We start from the raw sequence: 20,629 nt of genomic DNA, 5'->3' as shown, positions 1-20,629 counted from the left end.
GTGTTTCTGGTTGGTTTGCATCGTATTAACTGCTGTTGCCAGTCTGCACAATTTTTTTGTAACTGGCATTCCTCAGCAGTATATAAGGATTTTCTCCCAGTTACCTGCTGTCAGAAACCTGTAAGATATCATGGGTTAATGCCGAAACAAGTCAGTTTCCACAGTAACATGAGGGTTGTTTTGGTGTTGTTGCTGATTGTGTCAGTGATAGATTTGCAGAAAAAAAACAAGCTTCTACTTGTCCTTACATGTGTAGTGTTCTCATACGGGTCATTTTATTCATATGCAAAACTGGAACATCCCATAAAGTCTATGATTTACTGTAATTGAATAAGCTTTCATGACTCCATCTGTGACATGCTCAATGTTCTGTAAATAAATGATGTCGTTAAAGATGAGCAAACATAGATTAGATGTCAGATTGTTTCAAAACATCAACACAAATCCAGCACAATTGCTTCAGACTTTCCATTGTTTCAGAAAGCCCTAGTTTGCCCATCTCAATTTGCAGGTAACTCAAGTCCAGCCAAGGCACTGAATCAACTCTGAGCACAAACAGGAGAACAAGGTCAGGTAACGAAGGCACTCATAAGTTGAGAACCTGATTACCACCACAAGGGTGAAGATGAGCTGGCAAGGAGTAAGGTTTCTGCTGACCCTTTTACTCCCATAAGTGATGTGATAATGGTAAGCAGGCTGGCTGAAAGTGGGTCAGCGCAATGCACCAGCGCCTGCCCAACTCCACCTAAGAATCGAAAGAACAAGAAAGAGAGACAGTGGATGCAAAAGAGAGCAGTCCTGCGAGAACCATGACAATCTGCTCTTCTCCTGTTTATGTTCTCAAGGATGAAATCTCGACAATAGGAGCCTCGTAGCTCAGTGCTAATTATAATTGTAAACAACCATGGTTGATTTATGTGAACCACATTTTTTTCAAGTTATTGTTTTGCTCAGAGTTGTGGTAGCTGCAATATGTTCCTATGTTTATCCACTGCTGACATTTGTAAACATGTAAATAGAGCTCAGATAACAATAGAGATCCTCTTGAGATAGCCTCTTTTTTTTTTTACTTTCTTGTGTGCATATCGATTCATGTTGCAGTAATGCTTTAAAATGAATAACCATTTAAGGTATTTCAGTACACAATCCCAATTGTAGCAGAACTTTTTTTTGCAGTGTTCATTTCCTGTCTATCGTAAAACTCAAAACATCTGTGTGAAAGCAGTAAAGAAAAAAGAAAAGTATAAACTGTAATTAAAAGAGGCCACCCTTTATTTAGAGTCTTTTGACTATTGTGGTTTTTGTTTTTGCTGTTTTTTGTTTTGTTTTGTTTTTTTTCCCCAACCAGGCATAACTTTTGGGGTGGATCTGAATGAGAAACCAAGCAACGATCCATGCTCAGTAGTACTAGCTATAAATAACAGAGTACGCCCATTCTGAATCATGTTGTCATTTTTCACTTTATTTGAGGACCATAATTTGTAAAATGAACACCTTGTTGTGTTCAACTCAATTCAAGCATCAAAGACTAGAAAATCACAAGGAACTATTTAAGGACATGTTTAAAGCAGGTCACTTGATAATACCATATCAGATGAACATCGGGCTTATTTCCCCATCAACAGGCACATACTGCATTTGTTTCCTCCATGACCTTTACTTTTATAACCTAACAAGTTCTGTTAATCTTTTATATACAGTCTAACACTGAGAGGCTGTTTATTTTTCCAATTTACGTTATAGTTTGATGCAAACCTGCATTACATATATAGTTGGAATCAACCCTTACTAAAGCAGCTTGTATCCATCAACCAGTTGGATTGTTGCAAACAAATTAGCTCTCGATTAATTTGTGAGGAATAGATGACATAGAATAGATGACCTCTCCTCTGTTTTACACAGTATTCTGTGTAAAAACCAATCCAGTGTGTTCCATTGCATTTCATGGAAAAAGGGGCTGTCCAGATAGCATGCTGTGTGTTGAGGAAATAATATTTTGTTATTATAGTTTGCAAGAGCACCATCAGAATGATCCGAAAACTGAATCTGTAGTAAAACTTTAACACATGTATCAGAGGAAAAGGAAATCCGTCAGAAACAGGCAAGAGCATGTTAGCTTTTAAAATGTAACCAGTCATTATTGTATAATTACCTCTCATTACAGTTTCATTCAACCAATTAACAAAAACAAATATTATCCCTGTTTTCCCCATTCACAATGAGAAGCAGACGACTGTTTCTGCTAAGACATGTTCCTCGTGGGTGTGTTTTTTGTAAACTGGACTTTTCTGTGAAGACAGAAATCTAAGAAATAAATCTCTTAAAAACTGAATACATAAAAAAATACATAAAATTTATAGAGCACTTTGAGTACTCCGGGAGAGTAGAAAAGCGCTATATAAGAATCAGTCCATTTACCATTTACCATAAAACCAACATTATCTTTGTAGATAAACAAGTGACTCAAGTGAGACAGAAACACCCTGAGAAAAGAACGGAGCTCGGCAGCTTTCCTTAAACAAACGACGTTGCAACATATTAGAGCTGTAAACACCATTTTCATATCTCAACGCTGCATTTTGTCTTTCCCACTTAAACTTTTGTTTCTAAAAGACCAGAAAACAGTGATTAGTCCCCTTCGCTATTACTTATAGCTCATTATAATTAATCAATTATGTTGATTTGTAACTTCAAAGATAATGATGTATAAGAAATAGCAGTCAAATTTGAAAAATCACTGAAAGAACATAATATTTGTTCCTGATCCATTTTAGCCATCGTTTAACCTTTACGACAAGTCAGTGATACTGATTGAAATAACTTCTGCTTTTCCTTCAGCTTCTCCTCAAGGCACTGAATGAGTACAGGGTCCACTTTGGGGTCAAACTTATTGGCAAACCAGTGGCCATAGTTCAGCAACCAACGCATTTCCGCAGCACCAAATATACAAACGCTGCGAACGTGTGTCCCTGTGCACGGTGGGTACAGCTGCTCCTCCAGGTACTGCCACTTCACCAGCCTGGTTTTGCTCATCAGGTCTGTGATATCAGGCTTGGATCTAGCCACCTCTCCAGGGACACCTGGCAGTCGCACAAGTGTTGCCCAGAAGTGTTCATCTGGGGAGTAGGTGTCCTCTGACCAGGACAAAAAATCTTTCACTACACCTGAGGCATTCATATGCTCAATGAACTTCCGGGAAAGCACAAAGTAGGCATTTCCAGAGAACACCTCAATATTGTGTGGTGGTGGGTTCTTTACATACTCTGTTTTCACTGGCAGTTTTTGATATTCAAAGCTGGCATCTTTCAGCTCATAGTGAAAGGTGAACCGTTGTTTCTTAGCTGGTGTGGGTCGGCTCGTCTCTAGCATGTTTCTGCCATTCAGTTGCTTTAGTTCTGACACTAGCTCCACGTTGGACTTGAGAGGGAAGTCTTGGCCACAGAGGTTGATGACATACTTCCACTTGACTTCTGAACCCAAAAGGTCAGACAGACAGTTGAGATCAGCCTTTAATCGGCTAATGCTTGCATAATATACTGATTCTTTCTTGCTGGTAATGAAGACATTGGGCAGACACTGGGCCAAACCCCCCATAGCTGATATGAACTGAGCAGAGGACTTTTGATCATAGTGGATACAGTAGATATTACTGGGTGAGTACAGTGCATTGATGAGTCTCTCTACCATCCAGGCAGATTTATGCACAACCAAAGAATAAGCAATAGGAAAGTCTTGCTCCTCTTCTGTGGCACACACATTATCATAACCCCTGTACTTTCTGAATAAAGTACAGTTAGAGGTAAGATAAGCTAGACTTTCATCTTTAATCTCCACAACGTCTTTCTTTTTGATCAGCAGAGATTTCCCCACCTCCACTGGGTCCATGTCATAAATAGCAGAGCAATCAATATTGTACTTGGGAATTATCTGCATGTCCGTACCAATATGTGAAGGTTCAGTGATGTAGCTGTGCTTGACACAGACCAATAGCAGGATGGATATAGTCAGCAATGACAGGAGGGAAGGAAGGAACTGCTTTCGTCTTAGTCGCAGCGATAAACATCGCATGGTCATTCTGTAGTGAGAGAAAACACAACATGAAGGAACATAAACCCAACTGATAATGTTATTCTTCAGAAATACCTAACCACCTTAAAAAAATGTTCAGTTTCTTTTAGAATAGGGTTACTCCATATTTGTTTATTTTGCAATAACTTTAGCACATCCAGTGAAGCCTTGCAAAGACAAACAGATTCAATAGAAGCTTCTACCCACAGTCTGTCAAACGTACCCTACCTACACCCTGATTGAAGGTTAACTGTGCTGCTAACACTCAAGGACACTCGCACTATATTTATAAACTGTATTTATTACAGTATAACATACATAAACACACACACGTACGTACGTACGTATGTACGTATGTACGTACGTATGTGTGTGTGTGTGTGTGTATACAACTTGTGCATATCCTTTTTGTGTACATTCTCTGTGCTCTCCATTCTGCCAATGGAGAGATGACAACTGTGTTTCATTGTTCTGGTAACAGTGACAATAAAAATCTTTTCTTATCTTATCTTGTGTTACCTTCATAGAAATGTGACAAGTGTCCAAAAGAAAGAAAGTGTCACTTCGTAACGCCAATTGCACAAGATTTGATACATGAGTTTGTGAGACTTCATCACTTTTTCCCTAACAAAACTGATTTTAATTTATTTTTAAGCAATAAATAGATGTGGCAAAAATTATACAAATGCATACATATATATGTAAATTTACATTCAATTGATTTTTTTTAATGGTGGGAAGGTTCAATAAATTCTCTGGTTTTAAAAAAATAAAATAAATATTCTATCAAGAATTATTTACTTAAGAATTTCTGAGGAAACACAGAATCAGATTTCACCAACTCCTAAGTACGCTTGTAATATAGTGTATTATCTTACTTTTTTTCATTGATTGTACTTATTTGTGTTTTTGTATTTCCTTCATATATCTGTACCTGAGCTGAGGTGACGCAAAAATTTCCCCGTTGTGGGATTAATAAAGTCTTATCTTATCTTATCTTAATACTTACAGTTTCTACAGTACAAAGGTAACATTTTGCATTTCTTTATTGTATATGCGGACGTTATTATTCACGAAATAAAACAGAAAACAGGGTCTTATTCAGATCTGACATATATGATTTTTTTTCTTTATATAATGAGAAGTATACAACACACAGAGAGACATCTAATTGCTATTAAAAATACCTTTACGTTTGGAAATTTAGTTTTACAGATTTCACATGGATATAGTTGCCTCATTGTCATTTGCTTTAAAAATTCATAGGCCTAGTTTTAAAAAACAAAACAAAAAAACCCCAACATCTCCCGATTCAAAACAGGAGATATTCGTCTGAAATTTATAAGTGTGCCCTTAAAAAGAGTGACCAAAACACAAAGGTGACGTGAATATACACTAGAAAAGAAGTTAAAATGAGTTATCCAATTCAGAGTGGACGATAATAAATAAATAAATAAATAAATAAGATCAAAACAGCTTATTCAAAACTTCTAAACGTGCGATCTGTTTATTGTTGTTTGAAGACTATCATTGCAAATACCTTCAATAAAAACAACGGAACACCACAGAATATATAGCTTATATGATCTCATCTCTTTAAGCAGACAGAAAGAGACAGAAGTGAAATTGGGAGGCAGTTGCCATCTATGATATAGCAAACGGGAGAGCTAATTTAGATGTGATGGATACCTTCCATACTGTGAAAAGCCCTCACCTTGCTCTTCACGCTGGTGCCGGTCTCCCCAAAAGACCTGGCAAGCAGTTTTTAAACCTGAAAGTTGTCAAAACGTGGGTTCAATGCAAATGTTCCGTCTTCGCTGCTTCGACAGTAAAACTTCGACTCACAAAAGTGAAGAATGAAAAAAAGGAAGAATGAAAACTTACCTGTCAGAAAAAAGAGTGGGCATTCGTCTTCCCTGCCCTTCCACTTTTCCCACACTGCTGTCGCGACATCTGTGGACAACGCAAACTTGAATGTCTGATTATACGTTGTTAATCAGCGGAAACCGTGTTCAGAAGAAGCGCGACAAGCTGTCATAACCGCGCTGAGCTGAGGACCACAGGACAGAGAAATAACCCGGAAAAGAGGGAGGGGTTCAGGAAACTAATTACAGCTCAAGTAAAAAAAAAAAAAAACCGAAAGAAAGAAACGAACTGAAAAGCAAGAAAAAGCAGAAAGACGTGTTTTGTGTGTAATCATTGGTTTGTCTCTGTAGTAGGTAAAAAAACAAAACTTTTTTTAAGAGGGGGGAAGGAGCAAATAAAAAATGGTTTCCCCTGCAAATGCGCTTTACTGAAACGACTGCTTCCTGAACAAACCTGGTTAAAATAGTTTGAATTAAAACCCCGTGTCTGGAGTCATCTGAACTCACTAAGGGAAGGGTGAGAAGGAAGAGAGCTGTACCAATCGTGGGAGCTCTCAAGACTTAAAACTTGGAGGTGGTGTGTGAGAAAACTCAACAGTGAGGTCATTTCTATGTTTTTGGGGGGTGGGGGGGTGGAGAAAGAATAAAAAAAAAATCAATCTACGACGGTCGTTCAGTGACTTGGCTTTGTTCTGAAATAACACAATCCTGATTATCTCTTTATGACAGAAAAGCAAACTAATTCTTCAAAAGAATTCTAAGATACTGGCTTAAACGCATTTAAACTATAATCAACCTATTAAAACACACGTGAAAATTCTATATGCTACCTACACGAGTGACTAATATGAGCCAGGTTGGAATGTAGATTGGTGATTTTGCTGGGTCATAAATGTCAACTCAAAGTCATGCAGATTGGTTATTATTATCAGTAATGCCATGAAAGTCATACTTAAATACACCATGCAAAACAAAAGTCCAGGCATTTGTTGAAAAAAAAAAAAAAAGCATAGCGTGCAGGTGTGCAGGCATATTGGTCTGAGGTGTGTCTTTTGTTTCTTCTCTCTTCAAGTTGGTTTTATGAAGCTAACCTAAAAAAACAAAAACACAAAGAAACTGAAAGAGACACCGGAAACCACTTTCGTTTTTTTGTTTTTTTTTAGTTTTACATGTGACACAACTAACAGAGAGCCATTAAACCCAGTCACATGCTTTATTATACTTTAGAAACAAATATTGAAAATGAAATGCAATGCAAATGCTGTTTTTAAACCAATGAATCTATTTATAAATGAAAGAAAAATTACTTTCAAAAATTAAAAGAAGAATTAAAACCCCCACCGGGATCTGCTCACGCTCTCACCCACTCTCTGTGTGTCTTCCGAGAATAAGCCTCGCTTCACTGAGCATGTGCGAGAGGAAAACAAATACTTTTTCCATTTATTACAGTCATCACCAAACAGTGGTTGCTTAACACTACCACGATATTTTCATATAAGAAAAGCTCATAAAAGTTCTCATAAGAGTTTGACACTGTTTGTTGGAAATATGAAATTTCCACATCCAACAAGATGAAAGGACAATCATTTTTTAACTATCTTACAGTCTTTTCTGCTCAGAAATGTTCTTTAAATACAATAAAGGTGAAAGGGAATTACGCCTAGCTGGTTTATATGATTATAATGTTGTGGCTGTGAATATGTTGTAAGATTACAGGGAGTGCAGAATTATTAGGTAAATGAGTATTTTGTCCACATCATCCTCTTCATGCATGTTGTCTTACTCCAAGCTGTATAGGCTCGAAAGCCTACTACCAATTAAGCATATTAGGTGATGTGCATCTCTGTAATGAGAAGGGGTGTGGTCTAATGACATCAACACCCTATATCAGGTGTGCATAATTATTAGGCAACGTCCTTTCCTTTGGCAAAATGGGTCAAAAGAAGGACTTGACAGGCTCAGAAAAGTCAAAAATAGTGAGATATCTTGCAGAGGGATGCAGCAGTCTCAAAATTGCAAAGCTTCTGAAGCGTGATCATCGAACAATCAAGCATTTCATTCAAAATAGTCAAAAGGGTCGCAAGAAGTGTGTGGAAAAACCAAGGCGCAAAATAACTGCCCATGAACTGAGAAAAGTCAAGCGTGCAGCCGCTGAGGATGGAGTCAAGCTCAACTCCCAGTCCTACTGCCAGTTTCTGGAAGACACCTTCTTCAAGCAGTGGTACAGGAAGAAGTCTGCATCCTTCAAGAAAAACATGATTTTCATGCAGGACAATGCTCCATCACACGCGTCCAAGTACTCCACAGCGTGGCTGGCAAGAAAGGGTATAAAAGAAGAAAAACTAATGACAGGGCCTCCTGGTTCACCTGATCTGAACCCCATTGAGAACCTGTGGTCCATCATCAAATGTGAGATTTACAAGGAGGGAAAACAGTACACCTCTCTGAACAGTGTCTGGGAGGCTGTGGTTGCTGCTGCACGCAATGTTGATGGTGAACAGATCAAAACACTGACAGAATCCATGGATGGCAGGCTTTTGAGTGTCCTTGCAAAGAAAGGTGGCTATATTGGTCGCTGATTTGTTTTTGTTTTGTTTTTGAATGTCAGAAATGTATATTTGTGAATGTGGAGATGTTATATTGGTGTCACTGGTAAAAATAAATAATTGAAATGGGTATATATTTGTTTTTTGTTAAGTTGCCTAATAATTATGCACAGTAATAGTCACCTGCACACACAGATATCCCCCTAAAATAGCTAAAACTAAAAACAAACTAAAAACTACTTCCAAAAACATTCAGCTTTGATATTAATGAGTTTTTTGGGTTCATTGAGAACATGGTTGTTGTTCAATAATAAAATTATTCCTCAAAAATACAACTTGCCTAATAATTCTGCACTCCCTGTATACTGGATGCAAATTAATAATGAGACCTTTGGATGGAAAATATTCCTGCTAGTGTTGTATATAAGAAGAAAAGTCAGATTAGGAGCCATAACAGGAGCTGGAGGGTTGGGCCAACAAAAAAAAAAGAAAAAAAGAAAAAGAAAAAAATGCTGTTAGACTGCTGTAAACCTATCCAAGAGCCACCTTCTGCACACTGTGAAAGGACACTCTGTCTCTGCCAAGTTCCCAGCCTGGCTCCAGGTTTTCATACATAAGCACAGCTTTATGTAGGAGTGACCACTATGTGAGCACAATATAAACACAAATATTTCAGGTCTTGAAGCTTGATTCAAGCAGCTAGATCAAGGGCCTTATTCACAAAATATCCTTGGACTAAAAGTCGATTATGACAGATTCAGTAAGTAGGTAAGTAATTACGTAAGGAGTAATTTGATCAAAAAATGTTGAGGCAGTCTTTGTAGGCAAATGAAGGCAATGAATGAGAAAAAAAAACTCGTATTAGACAACTCAGCATCTAGCTACAGCTCTGTGAAAAAGTATTTACCTCCTTCCTGATTCCATAGCTTTGTTTTTTCATAAATGTTCGCACTCAAACCAAATTTAATATTATACAGACATAATCCAAGTAAATACAAAATGCAGTTTTTAAAATTAAATGGAGCAGTGTGGTTATTAGCACTGTTGCCTCACAGCAAGAAGGTTCTGAGTTCAATTCCACCACCTGGTTGGGGCCTTTCTGTGTGGAGTTTGCATGTTCTCTCTGTGTAAGAGTGGGTTCTCTCTGGGCACTCCAGCTCCCACACATGTCCAAAGCCATGCAGTAGTGGGGTTAGGTTAATTGGTAATTCTAATTGGTAACTCATGAATGTGAGTGCGAATGGTTGTCTGTCTCTATGTGTTAGATGTGCAACAGACTGGTGATATGGTGGCTGGGATGGGTGATCCTGACAAAGATAAGTGGAAAAGAATGAATGGATGATATTTTTTTAAATTATGATTTCATTTATTAAGGCAGAAATGCTACCCAAATGTCCTCTCTTTGGATGTTATCAGATGTTATCTGTCCATTCAATGGATGCTTGGAAAGACAGAAGAACCCAGAAAAACATTTAAAGAACTGCAGGCTACTCTCACGTATGGTCAGTGTTCATGATTCAACAATAAGACAGACACTGATCAAAAATGGCATCCATGGGAAAGTTCCAAGGAAAGTACCACTGCTGACTAAAAATAACACAAAGATTAGTCTCGCATTTACAAAAAAATGTCTTGATGATCCCCAAGACTTTTGGGAAAATATTCTGTGGACGGATGAGAAAAAGTGGTTTTTGAAAGGATGAGAAGTTTTTGAAAGGTTTGAGTCCCGTTACATCTGGGGTAAAACTAACACAGCATTTCAGAAAAAGATCATCATATCAACAGTCAAACATGGTGGTGGTAGTGTGATGGTCTGGGCATCATTTGCTGCTTAAGGACCTGGGTGAATTGATGGAACCATGAATTCTGCTCTTTACCAGAAACTGCAAAAGGAGAATGTCCAGCCATCAGTTTCTACCTTAAAGCTGAAGCACACTTGGGTTATGCAGCAGGACAAAGATCCAAAATACCGCAGTAATAAATAAATAAATAAATAAATAGAATGAAGGTTTTAAAGTGACCTAAAGAAAGTCTGGACTCAAAAACGAATGGAAATCTTTGGTGTGACATTAAACAGGTTATTTAAGCTCCAAACCCTTTAATGTAGGTGAATTTAAACAATTATACAGACCAGTGGGCTAAGATTCTTCCACATTGCCATTGTCATTGTTATCACCCAGTTATTGGGTTTAGGAAGCTTTTTTTTTTTTTTTACATGGGGCCAGGTAAGTTTGAATAACCCTTTTCCCATAAATAAATGAAATCATAATTTAAAAACTGCATTTTTGGTTACTTAGATTATCTTTGTCTAATATTTATTTGATTACTAAGAAATCAGGAAGCGGACAAATACTTTTTTTTAAAAAAATCTCGCTGGGCAAAAGTAGGCCACTACCTTCGTCTTTGAATGAAAAAAAGCAGAGACGTGATCCACATGAACAGCGCTGATAAAAGCCACAGATGCAGACAACGACCACTGATTATTCTTGAGGGCTTGTTTGTGTTAAATAAAATAAGATACACTGTACTACTAAACTACTAAACGGTATAACGGCAACAGCCTCTATTAACTCAGCAGGAGCTTGGAGCCGGAAGCAGGGTTCATACGTCAGGACTTCACAAGCGGATTGACGTCAGTATTTCCGGATCGCCATATTAGTTTCATTACATCAGATCAGGCAATGTAGCAGGCTAAGCGATTTGTGGGAAGGGCACTGTCGCTATGGAAAGGACTCTCTGACCACGAAGAAACTCTTTGTATGTTTACAGGTTTCCGTATAATGCAGAGTAGTACTTAAAATGTAATGAGCCAGGGGGATTAAGTTATTTTGGTGACAGGCTGTAAAATTAGTCAGCGTAGCTAATGTTGACCGATGTTACGGTAACTAGCATTAGCTAAGCTGCGCTAATATAGCCTCAGTGTGTTAACATCTAGGTAATGCTAACCAGGAGTAATGATACCTTTGTGAATCCTATTGTTTAAATCCTTTTGACAGCACTGCGGCGACCGAGTGTGTATATTAAACTTGACGATCGTCTTTCACTATATTTCGCCATCATCACACAAGCTGCATTTTGATTTTAAAGTCGTACAGAAGTCAGACTTGCTAACTACCAGTGACTGGACAATGTTCTTGTAACGCAGGTGATTCTGGGATCTTGTGTAGTAGGAAGATATCCTGAGACCATGTTGGCACGTCTATTTAGACTTCATGGGTTGCTGGTGGCCTCGCACCCATGGGAGGTAATCGTGGGGACCCTGGCTTTGACAGTATGCTTCGTGTCTATGAACAGCCTGGCAACAAGCAACCAGATGTGCAAGTGGAACCAATGCCCCAAAGTTGAGGAGGAGGTGAGGCTGGTGTGGCACTCTCTAAGAAATGTTGTCGGAGTTTTGTAAAATGGTAAATGGCCTGTATTTGTATAGCGCTTTTACTTACTCCCTATGGACCCCAAAGAACTTTACACTACATTCAGTCATTCACCCATTCACACACATTCACACACATGTGCAAGCTACATTGTAGCCACAGCTGCCTTGGGGCGCACTGACAGAGGCGAGGCTGCTGGACACTGGGGCCACCGGGCCCTCTGACCACCACCAGTAGGCAACGGGTGAAGTGTCTTGCCCAACGACACAACGTCCGAGCCGGGGCTCGAACCAGCAACCTTCCAATTACAAGACCAACTGCCAACTCTTGAGCCACGATCGCCCCTGAGGGTCTACACTAATGTCTGTTTTTTTTTTCTTGCAGAAAATCCAGAGCAGTGATGCAGTTATTCTGACAGTCACTCGGTGCATGGCCATTATTTATATTTATTTCCAGTTCAAGAATCTCAGACAGCTTGGATCCAAATATATTCTAGGTCAGTATCATGAGATGTTTGTTGGGTTTTTTTCCCCCAGTTTTGGACAGTAGTAAACACTTCTTCTCACATCATACAGATTTGTTTTGGCTGTATAATCACCACTCATTAGTGGCCACAGTTTTTCTTTTACTACTTTCCAGCTTCAGCTGTTTGAATTGCCATAAAATGTTGTCAGTGGATTTAATATAGAACATGATTTTAATGTATTACATTTTTAACCCCAAACTACTTGGGTTGGTTTGTTTCTTTGCTTTTCATTTAGACTGAAAAACAAATGACTGGCTAGCAAATTTATCATAAAAATACACCAACATTCCATTTCTCCTCCGTCTCCAGGTATTGCTGGATTATTTACAGTATTTTCCAGCTTTGTCTTCAGTACAGTCGTCATCCATTTCTTTGGGAAGGAGCTGACAGGTCTGAAGTAAGTGTTTCCAATGGACTCACATATACGCTAGGAGAGTGGTTCTTAAAGTGGTCTGTGACATATTGAGAGTGTACATAGGCAGTGGATTATTTTAGCAATTAAGTATTCTATTAAATTATTATTCTGTTGATTAACATAGTTAATCCAGTAAGAAACACCTTTGTGTTATTAATGAGCAATAATAAATATAAGTAAGAAAATAAGTAAGGATAAGGATATACATGTTGTCCCTGTTCGAGGTTATGCAAAGAGTTTCAGTTAGACTGATGTTACATTACACTGTACTTCCTCCTCAGAAGAGGCTGATCTTACAGAGCTTTAACTTGCTGCCAGCTTACTTTGTTGTCAAAAGTTATTACTTTTTCTGTGTTGACTATAGGGGAGGCCTTCTTTCTGCAAATGATTGTTAGTGAGAGGGTTTTTTTAAAATCACTAATCCATGTTAAAACTAGTTGCGTAGCTAACACAGTTGGTAGTAGCAGGATAAGAGGCAGCTAATGTGCTAGTGAGATCAGGTAGACAAAATAGTTAACATTTACCAGCAGGGTGATGTACACATTGTTTCACAATTTTAGGGCAATACATTTGAAGCTCTGCAGCTCCTTTGCATTAGAGACAAGGATTTAATTCAGCTGTAAGATTAAGTTCACTGATCTGTAATTGTAAGATGACACTGAAGGAAAGTATTCCAGGTCACTCCCTGGCTGACACTTGTCTGCTCTCCCTGCAGTGAAGCGCTGCCCTTTTTCCTCCTGCTTATTGACCTGTCTAGAGCCTGTGCGTTGGCTAAATTTGCCCTCAGCTCAAACTCTCAGGTAATTTCGCACATATTTGGTCTTACCATATGTATGAAATGTGGCTTTATTCATATGGGGGACATAAGTGTAAAGCATCCTTAACTAACGAATTGGTCTTGTGTGTTGGGAATAGGAGGAGGTGAGGGAGAACATTTCTCACGGCATGGCCATCCTGGGCCCAACATTCACCCTGGATGCTGTGGTTGAGTGTCTGGTTATAGGAATCGGAACCATGTCTGGTAAGGATTACTGCTGTTTCTCCACCTATAAGCATCATCAGTGATGCTCTGTGTGTTAGAAATATTGTGGTTATGCTTGATCGAGTAGAAAAGCAGAAGTCAGCTGTGTTTCTTCCTTTTTTCTAGGTGTGCCTCAGTTGGAGATCATGTGTTGTTTTGGCTGCATGTCTGTTCTGGCCAATTACTTTGTCTTCATGACGTTCTTCCCTGCCTGTGTCTCTCTGGTGCTGGAGGTGAGATGTGCATGCAACAATTTGGAGAAATAAACACAGATAAGATAAGGAAACAAGTTGCTAGAGTTTAACTGTGATATTTTTTTTTTATTAATATTTTTTGTGGTCCTGCATATTTGTGTGTAGCTGTCAAGGGAGAGTCGTGAGGGGCGCCCCATCTGGCAGCTGAGCCACTTCTCCCGTGTGCTAGCTGAGGAAGAGGATAACAAGCCCAATCCTGTGACTCAAAGGGTTAAAATCATAATGGTGAGTTCCCATCATCTATGGTGGGGATGTTTATTTAGATTAGTCTTCAACATTGTGTATTATAAAGCATTTTTAGGTCTGAACGATGATGCCTGTGTGATGTTGTCTTTCAGTCTCTGGGATTGGCTTTGGTTCATGCTCACACTCGACTGACAGCTGAACATTCAGGTCAAAACCGCACAGTGGAAGGGCCTGTAGCAAAGAGACTGGACTCTCCTAGCACCATATTGCCTCTTAAGCTCACCAGGTAAACCATGGAATATTGCAATGTTTGTATTATTGATTCCTGCGTCCACTGATATATGACTTTTTCTCTCTCCAGTATCGACCTGGAACAGGTGATAACCCTCGGTCTTGCTCTGATTCTGGCCGTAAAGTATGTATTTTTTGAGCAAGCAGAGACAGAGTCCTCGCTTTCACTCAAGGGTACCATTATAAGCTCCACTCCCAGTCCGAAGCCCTGGGTGACAGAGGACTGCTGCATGAGGTCCCTCCCAGCCCTGAAACCCCAGAAGACATCTAATAGTGTTTTGGCAACCATCCCTACCTCTTTAGCAGCTGCTTCAGACGTGAAACTTTCCTCTGAAGCTGACATATCATTTAGAGAAGAGGGTGAGACTCGTAGCGGGTGCTTCTAGCTTTGATAACGCGTGTACCCAGTGATGAAGATGATCTAACTGCTGTGTTTTTTCATGTGATTCCTCTGCTGCAGATGTGATTCAGAATGCATTTTGTGGTACATCTTCTGGGGATTCTCTTGCTCAGACACAATGTGCTCCTCCAAGTGTTTGTACGTCGGAGCCCCGAAGTCTGGAGGAATGTATGGCCATCCTCTCAGATTCTCAGGTAAGTTGTCAGGTTATACTGGAAGCACAATACAAAGCTAGATATATGATGTTCTGTGTTCCTCAGATTCTTCAAAAATATCACTGTTTTGCCCACGATTCTTTCCAGAGAGGTGCCCATTTGCTGAGTGATGCAGAGGTGATGAATCTTGTAACCCTGCGCAAGATTATGAATTATAAACTTGAAGGTGTCCTTGAGACTCCAGAGAGGGGCGTGGCCATCAGGAGAGAACTGTTATCATCCAAACTTCCTGTTCCCACTGCCTTGGCTTCTCTACCTTACAAAGACTACAACTACTCACAGGTACTGACAGTCCTTTTAAAGTGTAGTCCTGTTTATTCTTGGGAAAAATGTTTATCTTCAGTTGTCAGTTTTAAATCATATATATATATATATATATATATATATATATATATATATATATATATATATATATATAATTTTTTTTTTTTTTTTTAAATCAAATGTTTTTATGTTCATTTTTTCCTTTACTCTGTTCTTAGTTGTGCTTAGTTTGTGTTGTCTTTGCCTTTTAGGTGATGGGTACTTGCTGTGAGAATGTCATTGGCTACATGCCAGTGCCAGTGGGAGTGGCTGGCCCTCTTCTGTTGGACAAGAAGGAGTTTTATGTTCCTTTGGCCACCACAGAAGGCTGCCTGGTAGCCAGCGCCAACCGAGGATGCAGGGCACTTTTTGTAAGTGTGTCTCGTGTGGAGCCCTGAGGGAAGAGTAACTATCTTTTCAGTAGATGCAAATAAATAAATCTACAGGGTTTGTAGATTCATGGAAAAACTGACAAGTCATAGAATTTGGCAATGGCAGTCAAGAAAGATTAATAATATAGAAGGTTATGTGGTTCAGTTAGCATGGACTTAAAAAACTCTATATGTAGTAAATAATATTTCAGTTTTTGGGCGGAGGAAACATCACTGACCAGAAAGTCATGTGTAAATTTGTGGCGTGCCAGGAATATAATGTCTGATGTCTGGCCACTTGTGAATAAGTCACAAGTCTTGATAAGCCAAAGTGCGAGGGCCTTTAATCTGCGTTCTGTCTAATGACCAGCAGGTGGCAGTGAATCTGATTGTCTAGTTGATCTGTGACCTCAGTAAAGACTTTCCTGAGGAGTTATTAGCTTCAGTTGCAGGTTTCCATTGCAGTCAAAAAAAAAAGAGATTAAAGCAGTTTATAGGTTGTGGTGTGGCTCTCTTCTGACTGAGTCATTTCAAAACATCAAGGCAGCAATTGTGAAAGCACTCAGCATAAAACTAGATTTTTGATATCAGTGTGGCTATCGTCCATCCTCTATAAATGGTCTCAGCTGATAAGGTGAGTAATTAATTGCTAGGCTTGGGAGTTCAGTTGATGTTGTTTTTACTTAGCGAATCCGTGCATGTGAGTCATTGTGGCAAAACCCTGGAGAGGTGTTGTGCACTTTGCCCTTAATTATTGGGTCTGTGTGATGTCACTACAATGCTCAAGAAAGATGGTTATTTTAAAAACTAACCTAAATCTAAAAACATAAAGTGTGGTTTGGGTAAAAAACCCCAAACAATTTATGAACCAAAACTAAAATGGTATGGCTCATTGGCAGGTAGTGAAACTGATTTGGACTTTTATCACCCTCCTATATGCAGCCAGTTTTAGAGGATGTAAGGTCATAAAAAAGGTCATCCTCACGGCGATGGAAAATTATTGTATCTAACTCTGGCTGCTGTTATTTCTGTGTGTGCTCCCTGCTGACAGTGTTTTCTTTCCTGTCCAGCTGAGTGGGGGTTGCATCAGCCGGATTCTAGCTGACAGCATGACCAGGGGTCCTCTGGTCAGGCTGCCCTCAGCGTGCCGGGCTGCAGAGGTCAAAGTCTGGCTTGAGACCTCGGACGGATTTAGCATGATTAAAGAGGCGTTTGATGAGACCAGCAGGTCAGTGGAAGAGCTATGACTGATTGATGACTGTGTTTTTGGTACACAGATGATAACTAGTGAGTACTCTTTGTAGGTTTGCTCGTCTGGAGAAATTGTTGGTGGGCATAGCTGGCAGAAACCTATACATTCGCTTCCAGTCTCAAACAGGCGATGCCATGGGTATGAACATGCTCTCGAAGGTATGAGAAGTCTTCTGTAATTCGGTCTTGTTATTTAAATGTTGACTTCAGTGCTGAGTGCTTTCTGTCTTTTTCTTCAGGGCACTGAGCATGCTCTGCATGTACTCCAGCAGCAGCATCCAGACGTAGAGGTGCTTTCGCTCAGTGGCAACTTTTGCACAGACAAGAAGCCTGCCGCAATCAACTGGATTCTGGGCCGAGGCAAGTCTGCTGTATGCGAGGCCACCATTCCTGCTAAAGTTGTGAGAGAGGTAAAAACAATTCAAAGCTGGATCCTGACAGAAATCTAATGACAGCGGCCACAGTTTCTTCCCCTCCAGTTTTTCTGTTTTTCTGCAGTTTGTAAAATCACCCTTTAATGTTTCCCCAGGTGCTGAAGAGCAGCACAGCTGCTCTGGTGGACCTGAACATAAACAAGAACTTGGTGGGGTCAGCCATGGCTGGCAGTATAGGTGGCTTCAATGCTCATGCTGCCAACATTGTCGCTGCTATCTACATTGCCTGTGGACAAGTAATAGAACCTTAAATTAACACAAAAAAATAAAATAAATACATTTAAAAAAAGGTTTAAATAGTGAAACATTATGTCTGTGGCATGGTATATGATCCAACAAAAAGACATATTATTAAAGAACAAGTATTTGTTTGTGTTGCGGTTAAGGACCCAGCTCAGACAGTGGGAAGCTCTAACTGCATTACTCAGATGGAGGCTGTCGGTCCAGGTGGGGAGGACCTGTACATCAGTTGCACTATGCCTTCTATAGAGCTCGGCACTGTGGGAGGAGGCACCAACCTGTCGCCACAGCAGGCCTGTCTGCAGGTAGTCTCAACTACATGTAACATAGCTGCCATTTGTTGATGCGTTTTTAGGATATTTTTTCCCCTCTAACACCAAACCTCTGTACCTGCAGATGCTTGGTGTTAGCAATCCCAACCAGCCAGGTGACAATGCCCGTCAGCTGGCCCGTGTAGTCTGTGCCACTGTTCTGGCAGGAGAGCTCTCCCTGATGGCTGCTCTCGCTGCTGGACACCTAGTCAAGAGCCACATGACCCACAACAGGTGAGATGTCTCATTCTTTTGGGTTTTTTACAGCAATGCCTGGTCAGATTTGAGAATTTGTGCCGTTTTATTTTCATGTCGTGTGTTTTTTAGGAAAATGAGTTGACATGTCTGTTCTAAGAAGCAAGCGTACCATAACCAGCATCTCCTTTCATTATATGGCTTTACTTACCCTGACTGACAGAGAGCAAAGCATTCACACGAAGGTGGTTAACCACAATCCAATTAGTCAAACCAGAGTTTCCCAATACAGCTGTGTGAATGTTATTGTGAAAGGTGTGTTGCTGTCAGCATCTGACCAATCAAAAACGTGGACAGGCTGCCCGTGTAAAGTCAACGGACTCGTCACTGTCAGAGCTTCATAGTGAAGACTGAGTGATCACAATTGTGTATTCGGCTAAATGAATACGTTGTGTAGTTTTTACAATTAGCCCTCCAGGATAAGTTATCAAAGAAATTCAGTTTACTTATTAGAAGGATATATTTTTGCCTCAAAAGGATTACAAAGGCCTCACAAATGTGTGCTCCAATCCACAAAGAAATACGAAGCAATTTGACCACAAGTAAAACTTTTTTTTTTTTTTTTTAACAAATGCATCCAAACCTGGAAAAAAGGTGATTGTTTACTACACACACTTAAATTTAACATCACAAATCAGGCAATTTTTTTTTTCAAAAACCTTTTTGTGCATTTAAATGTCTAAAACTACATGTAACATCCCTCTCACTTACAAAACCTTACAAAATCACCTGATATACACAGATCACATGACATGCCACATGAGGTTTTGTCATATCTTTAAAGTCTCTTGTTTTCAAATGTAAAATCCAGAGTCTCTACATTTTGTTCCTAAAAAATGTTTTGAAGTCTGGTTTTTCCAAAGTGCATCCAAAATAGCCCATACTTATGTATCACCGTTTAAGTTTTCCTTTGTTGATATCTGTTAGTGTTTTATTGTGTCCACTTTGAAATTCTCTTTTTTTGTCTCTTAGATCGAAAACAAACCTGTGTTCAGAGAATACGGCGTGACACTAACATCGATGGGCCGTCGTGATGCGGTTCTAAAAGCGAACCTGTGGACATCCAGATATCAGAGTGTTAATGAACAGAGCCAACATGTGCTTGCTTTGTTTTATTACCTCACTGGTTTGTGTGAGCTGAGGCCTTAAGTTTTGGTTGTTAATTTGTGCCATTTTTCTGCATCTGAACTTTGTAATATTGTTTGAGAACCTGTTAATTCTGCTACTGATCTTTGAGAGAAGTGCAAGAGACTGATGGTGTTTAGACAAGTAAAATCCATCGTGCTGCACAAGTTACAAGAGTCGTGTGCCTCTGATGGGTCGCAAAGGATGGAAGGGATGTCCGAATGGCCTTTACATGAGCTGAATGAAATGAGATCCTCATGCAGTCATCATCATCGTTTTTATTTTTATTTTTTGGGACAAATGGATCTTTGCATTTATCAAAAGCTTGCTTGAGAGAGTGTAGTGGGCAGCTTGTGCTCAGGTTCTGAAAGTCAACTTTATGTGCAAATGTGTTTTTACCAGTGTTGTAGGCACCACTACGTAGATATGCTCATCCCTCCCTGAGTGAAGGTGCTACTGTATACTGTGTATACTGTAGATTGCCCGTGGGTGTTGGAATTCTCGCTTCAATGAATGAAGCTGTTGCCAGCAGAAGGATGTGTTTTCAGATTCTGATCAACTACTTCTACAAGTTTTTGAGGAAAATTGGAAGCCATAATAATTAAACCTTTACGGTACACTGTCATCTGTGGAACTGAAGGACTGGGTATAAATTATCACTGACTGCAGGTCCTGCTCATTTTCAGAAAGCAGTGACACTCAGAAGTGCCCTTACATACAGTATGTTTTAGAAATTGAGCCTTGCGCTGCACACTTTAGAATAACCAATTATGATAAAAGTAAACTTAACTGTCTTATTTAAAAAAATAAATGACAAGTTTTTGTTGACAATACCGTGTTTGTCTTTCTTTAACATTAACAAGACTGGAATCAACACTTGGGGCCTTTTCCAGTTAGCAGATGAACAAACTGAGTCAAATACAGGCTTAAGAGAGAGACGAGGCACTTAAAGAAGCCTGACATGAAATCTATTCTTACACAGTAAAGAAGACTGCATTAGACTTCCAGGAGAAAAGAAAAAGCTTTTTAAAAACCTAATATGGGGGTAAAGCTAAGTTATTTTAATAACTGGTGATTCTATTCATTTCAAATGAATAAACTATGTGCAAAGTAATTTTATGTTCAAATGGGCAGTTTGTTTTTTTAAATGCAGTGGATGCCCTTCATCATACAACCCCGAA

The 20,629-nt window shown here is 39.4% G+C and overlaps 2 protein-coding genes across 4 annotated transcripts; one reads left to right on the top strand and one right to left on the bottom strand.

The window, feature by feature from the left end:
* Positions 1–325: 325 nt before the first annotated feature.
* LOC146571195 (beta-1,3-galactosyl-O-glycosyl-glycoprotein beta-1,6-N-acetylglucosaminyltransferase 4-like) lies at positions 326–10,976 on the bottom strand. 3 transcript variants are annotated; one of them, XM_085280258.1, is made up of 3 exons: positions 10,875–10,976; positions 5,953–6,021; positions 326–4,075 (listed from the first exon to the last, which is right to left on the bottom strand). In XM_085280258.1, exons 1-3 carry the CDS (start codon positions 10,913–10,915, stop codon positions 2,782–2,784), a joined length of 1,404 nt encoding a protein of 467 aa, XP_085136384.1. In that variant the 5' UTR covers positions 10,916–10,976; the 3' UTR covers positions 326–2,781. The 3 variants fall into 3 exon arrangements, with proteins under 3 accessions (XP_085136384.1, XP_085136386.1, XP_085136385.1); XM_085280260.1 differs by lacking the exon at positions 10,875–10,976 and adding an exon at positions 5,758–5,839 and having other exon boundaries at positions 5,953–6,994; XM_085280259.1 differs by lacking the exon at positions 10,875–10,976 and adding an exon at positions 5,783–5,839 and having other exon boundaries at positions 5,953–6,993.
* A 157-nt stretch (positions 10,977–11,133) lies between these two features.
* LOC146571194 (3-hydroxy-3-methylglutaryl-coenzyme A reductase-like) lies at positions 11,134–20,279 on the top strand. Its single transcript, XM_085280255.1, has 20 exons — positions 11,134–11,236; positions 11,625–11,831; positions 12,235–12,346; positions 12,686–12,773; positions 13,507–13,591; positions 13,707–13,812; positions 13,939–14,045; positions 14,172–14,291; positions 14,405–14,538; positions 14,614–14,903; positions 15,004–15,137; positions 15,246–15,440; positions 15,674–15,832; positions 16,903–17,060; positions 17,137–17,242; positions 17,323–17,493; positions 17,613–17,753; positions 17,904–18,062; positions 18,154–18,302; positions 19,296–20,279. Exons 2-20 carry the CDS (start codon positions 11,667–11,669, stop codon positions 19,330–19,332), a joined length of 2,616 nt encoding a protein of 871 aa, XP_085136381.1. The 5' UTR covers positions 11,134–11,236; positions 11,625–11,666; the 3' UTR covers positions 19,333–20,279.
* The last annotated feature ends 350 nt before the right edge of the window (positions 20,280–20,629 follow it).

Source organism: Mchenga conophoros, linkage group LG7 (assembly GCF_057382185.1).
Source record: "Mchenga conophoros isolate Kocher_MC1m ecotype Shallow Benthic linkage group LG7, M_conophoros_male_GT1.1, whole genome shotgun sequence".
NCBI lineage: Eukaryota > Metazoa > Chordata > Actinopteri > Cichliformes > Cichlidae > Mchenga > Mchenga conophoros.
The sequence above is the reverse complement of the archived record's forward strand: the minus strand, read 5'-3'. Positions and strand labels throughout refer to the sequence as shown.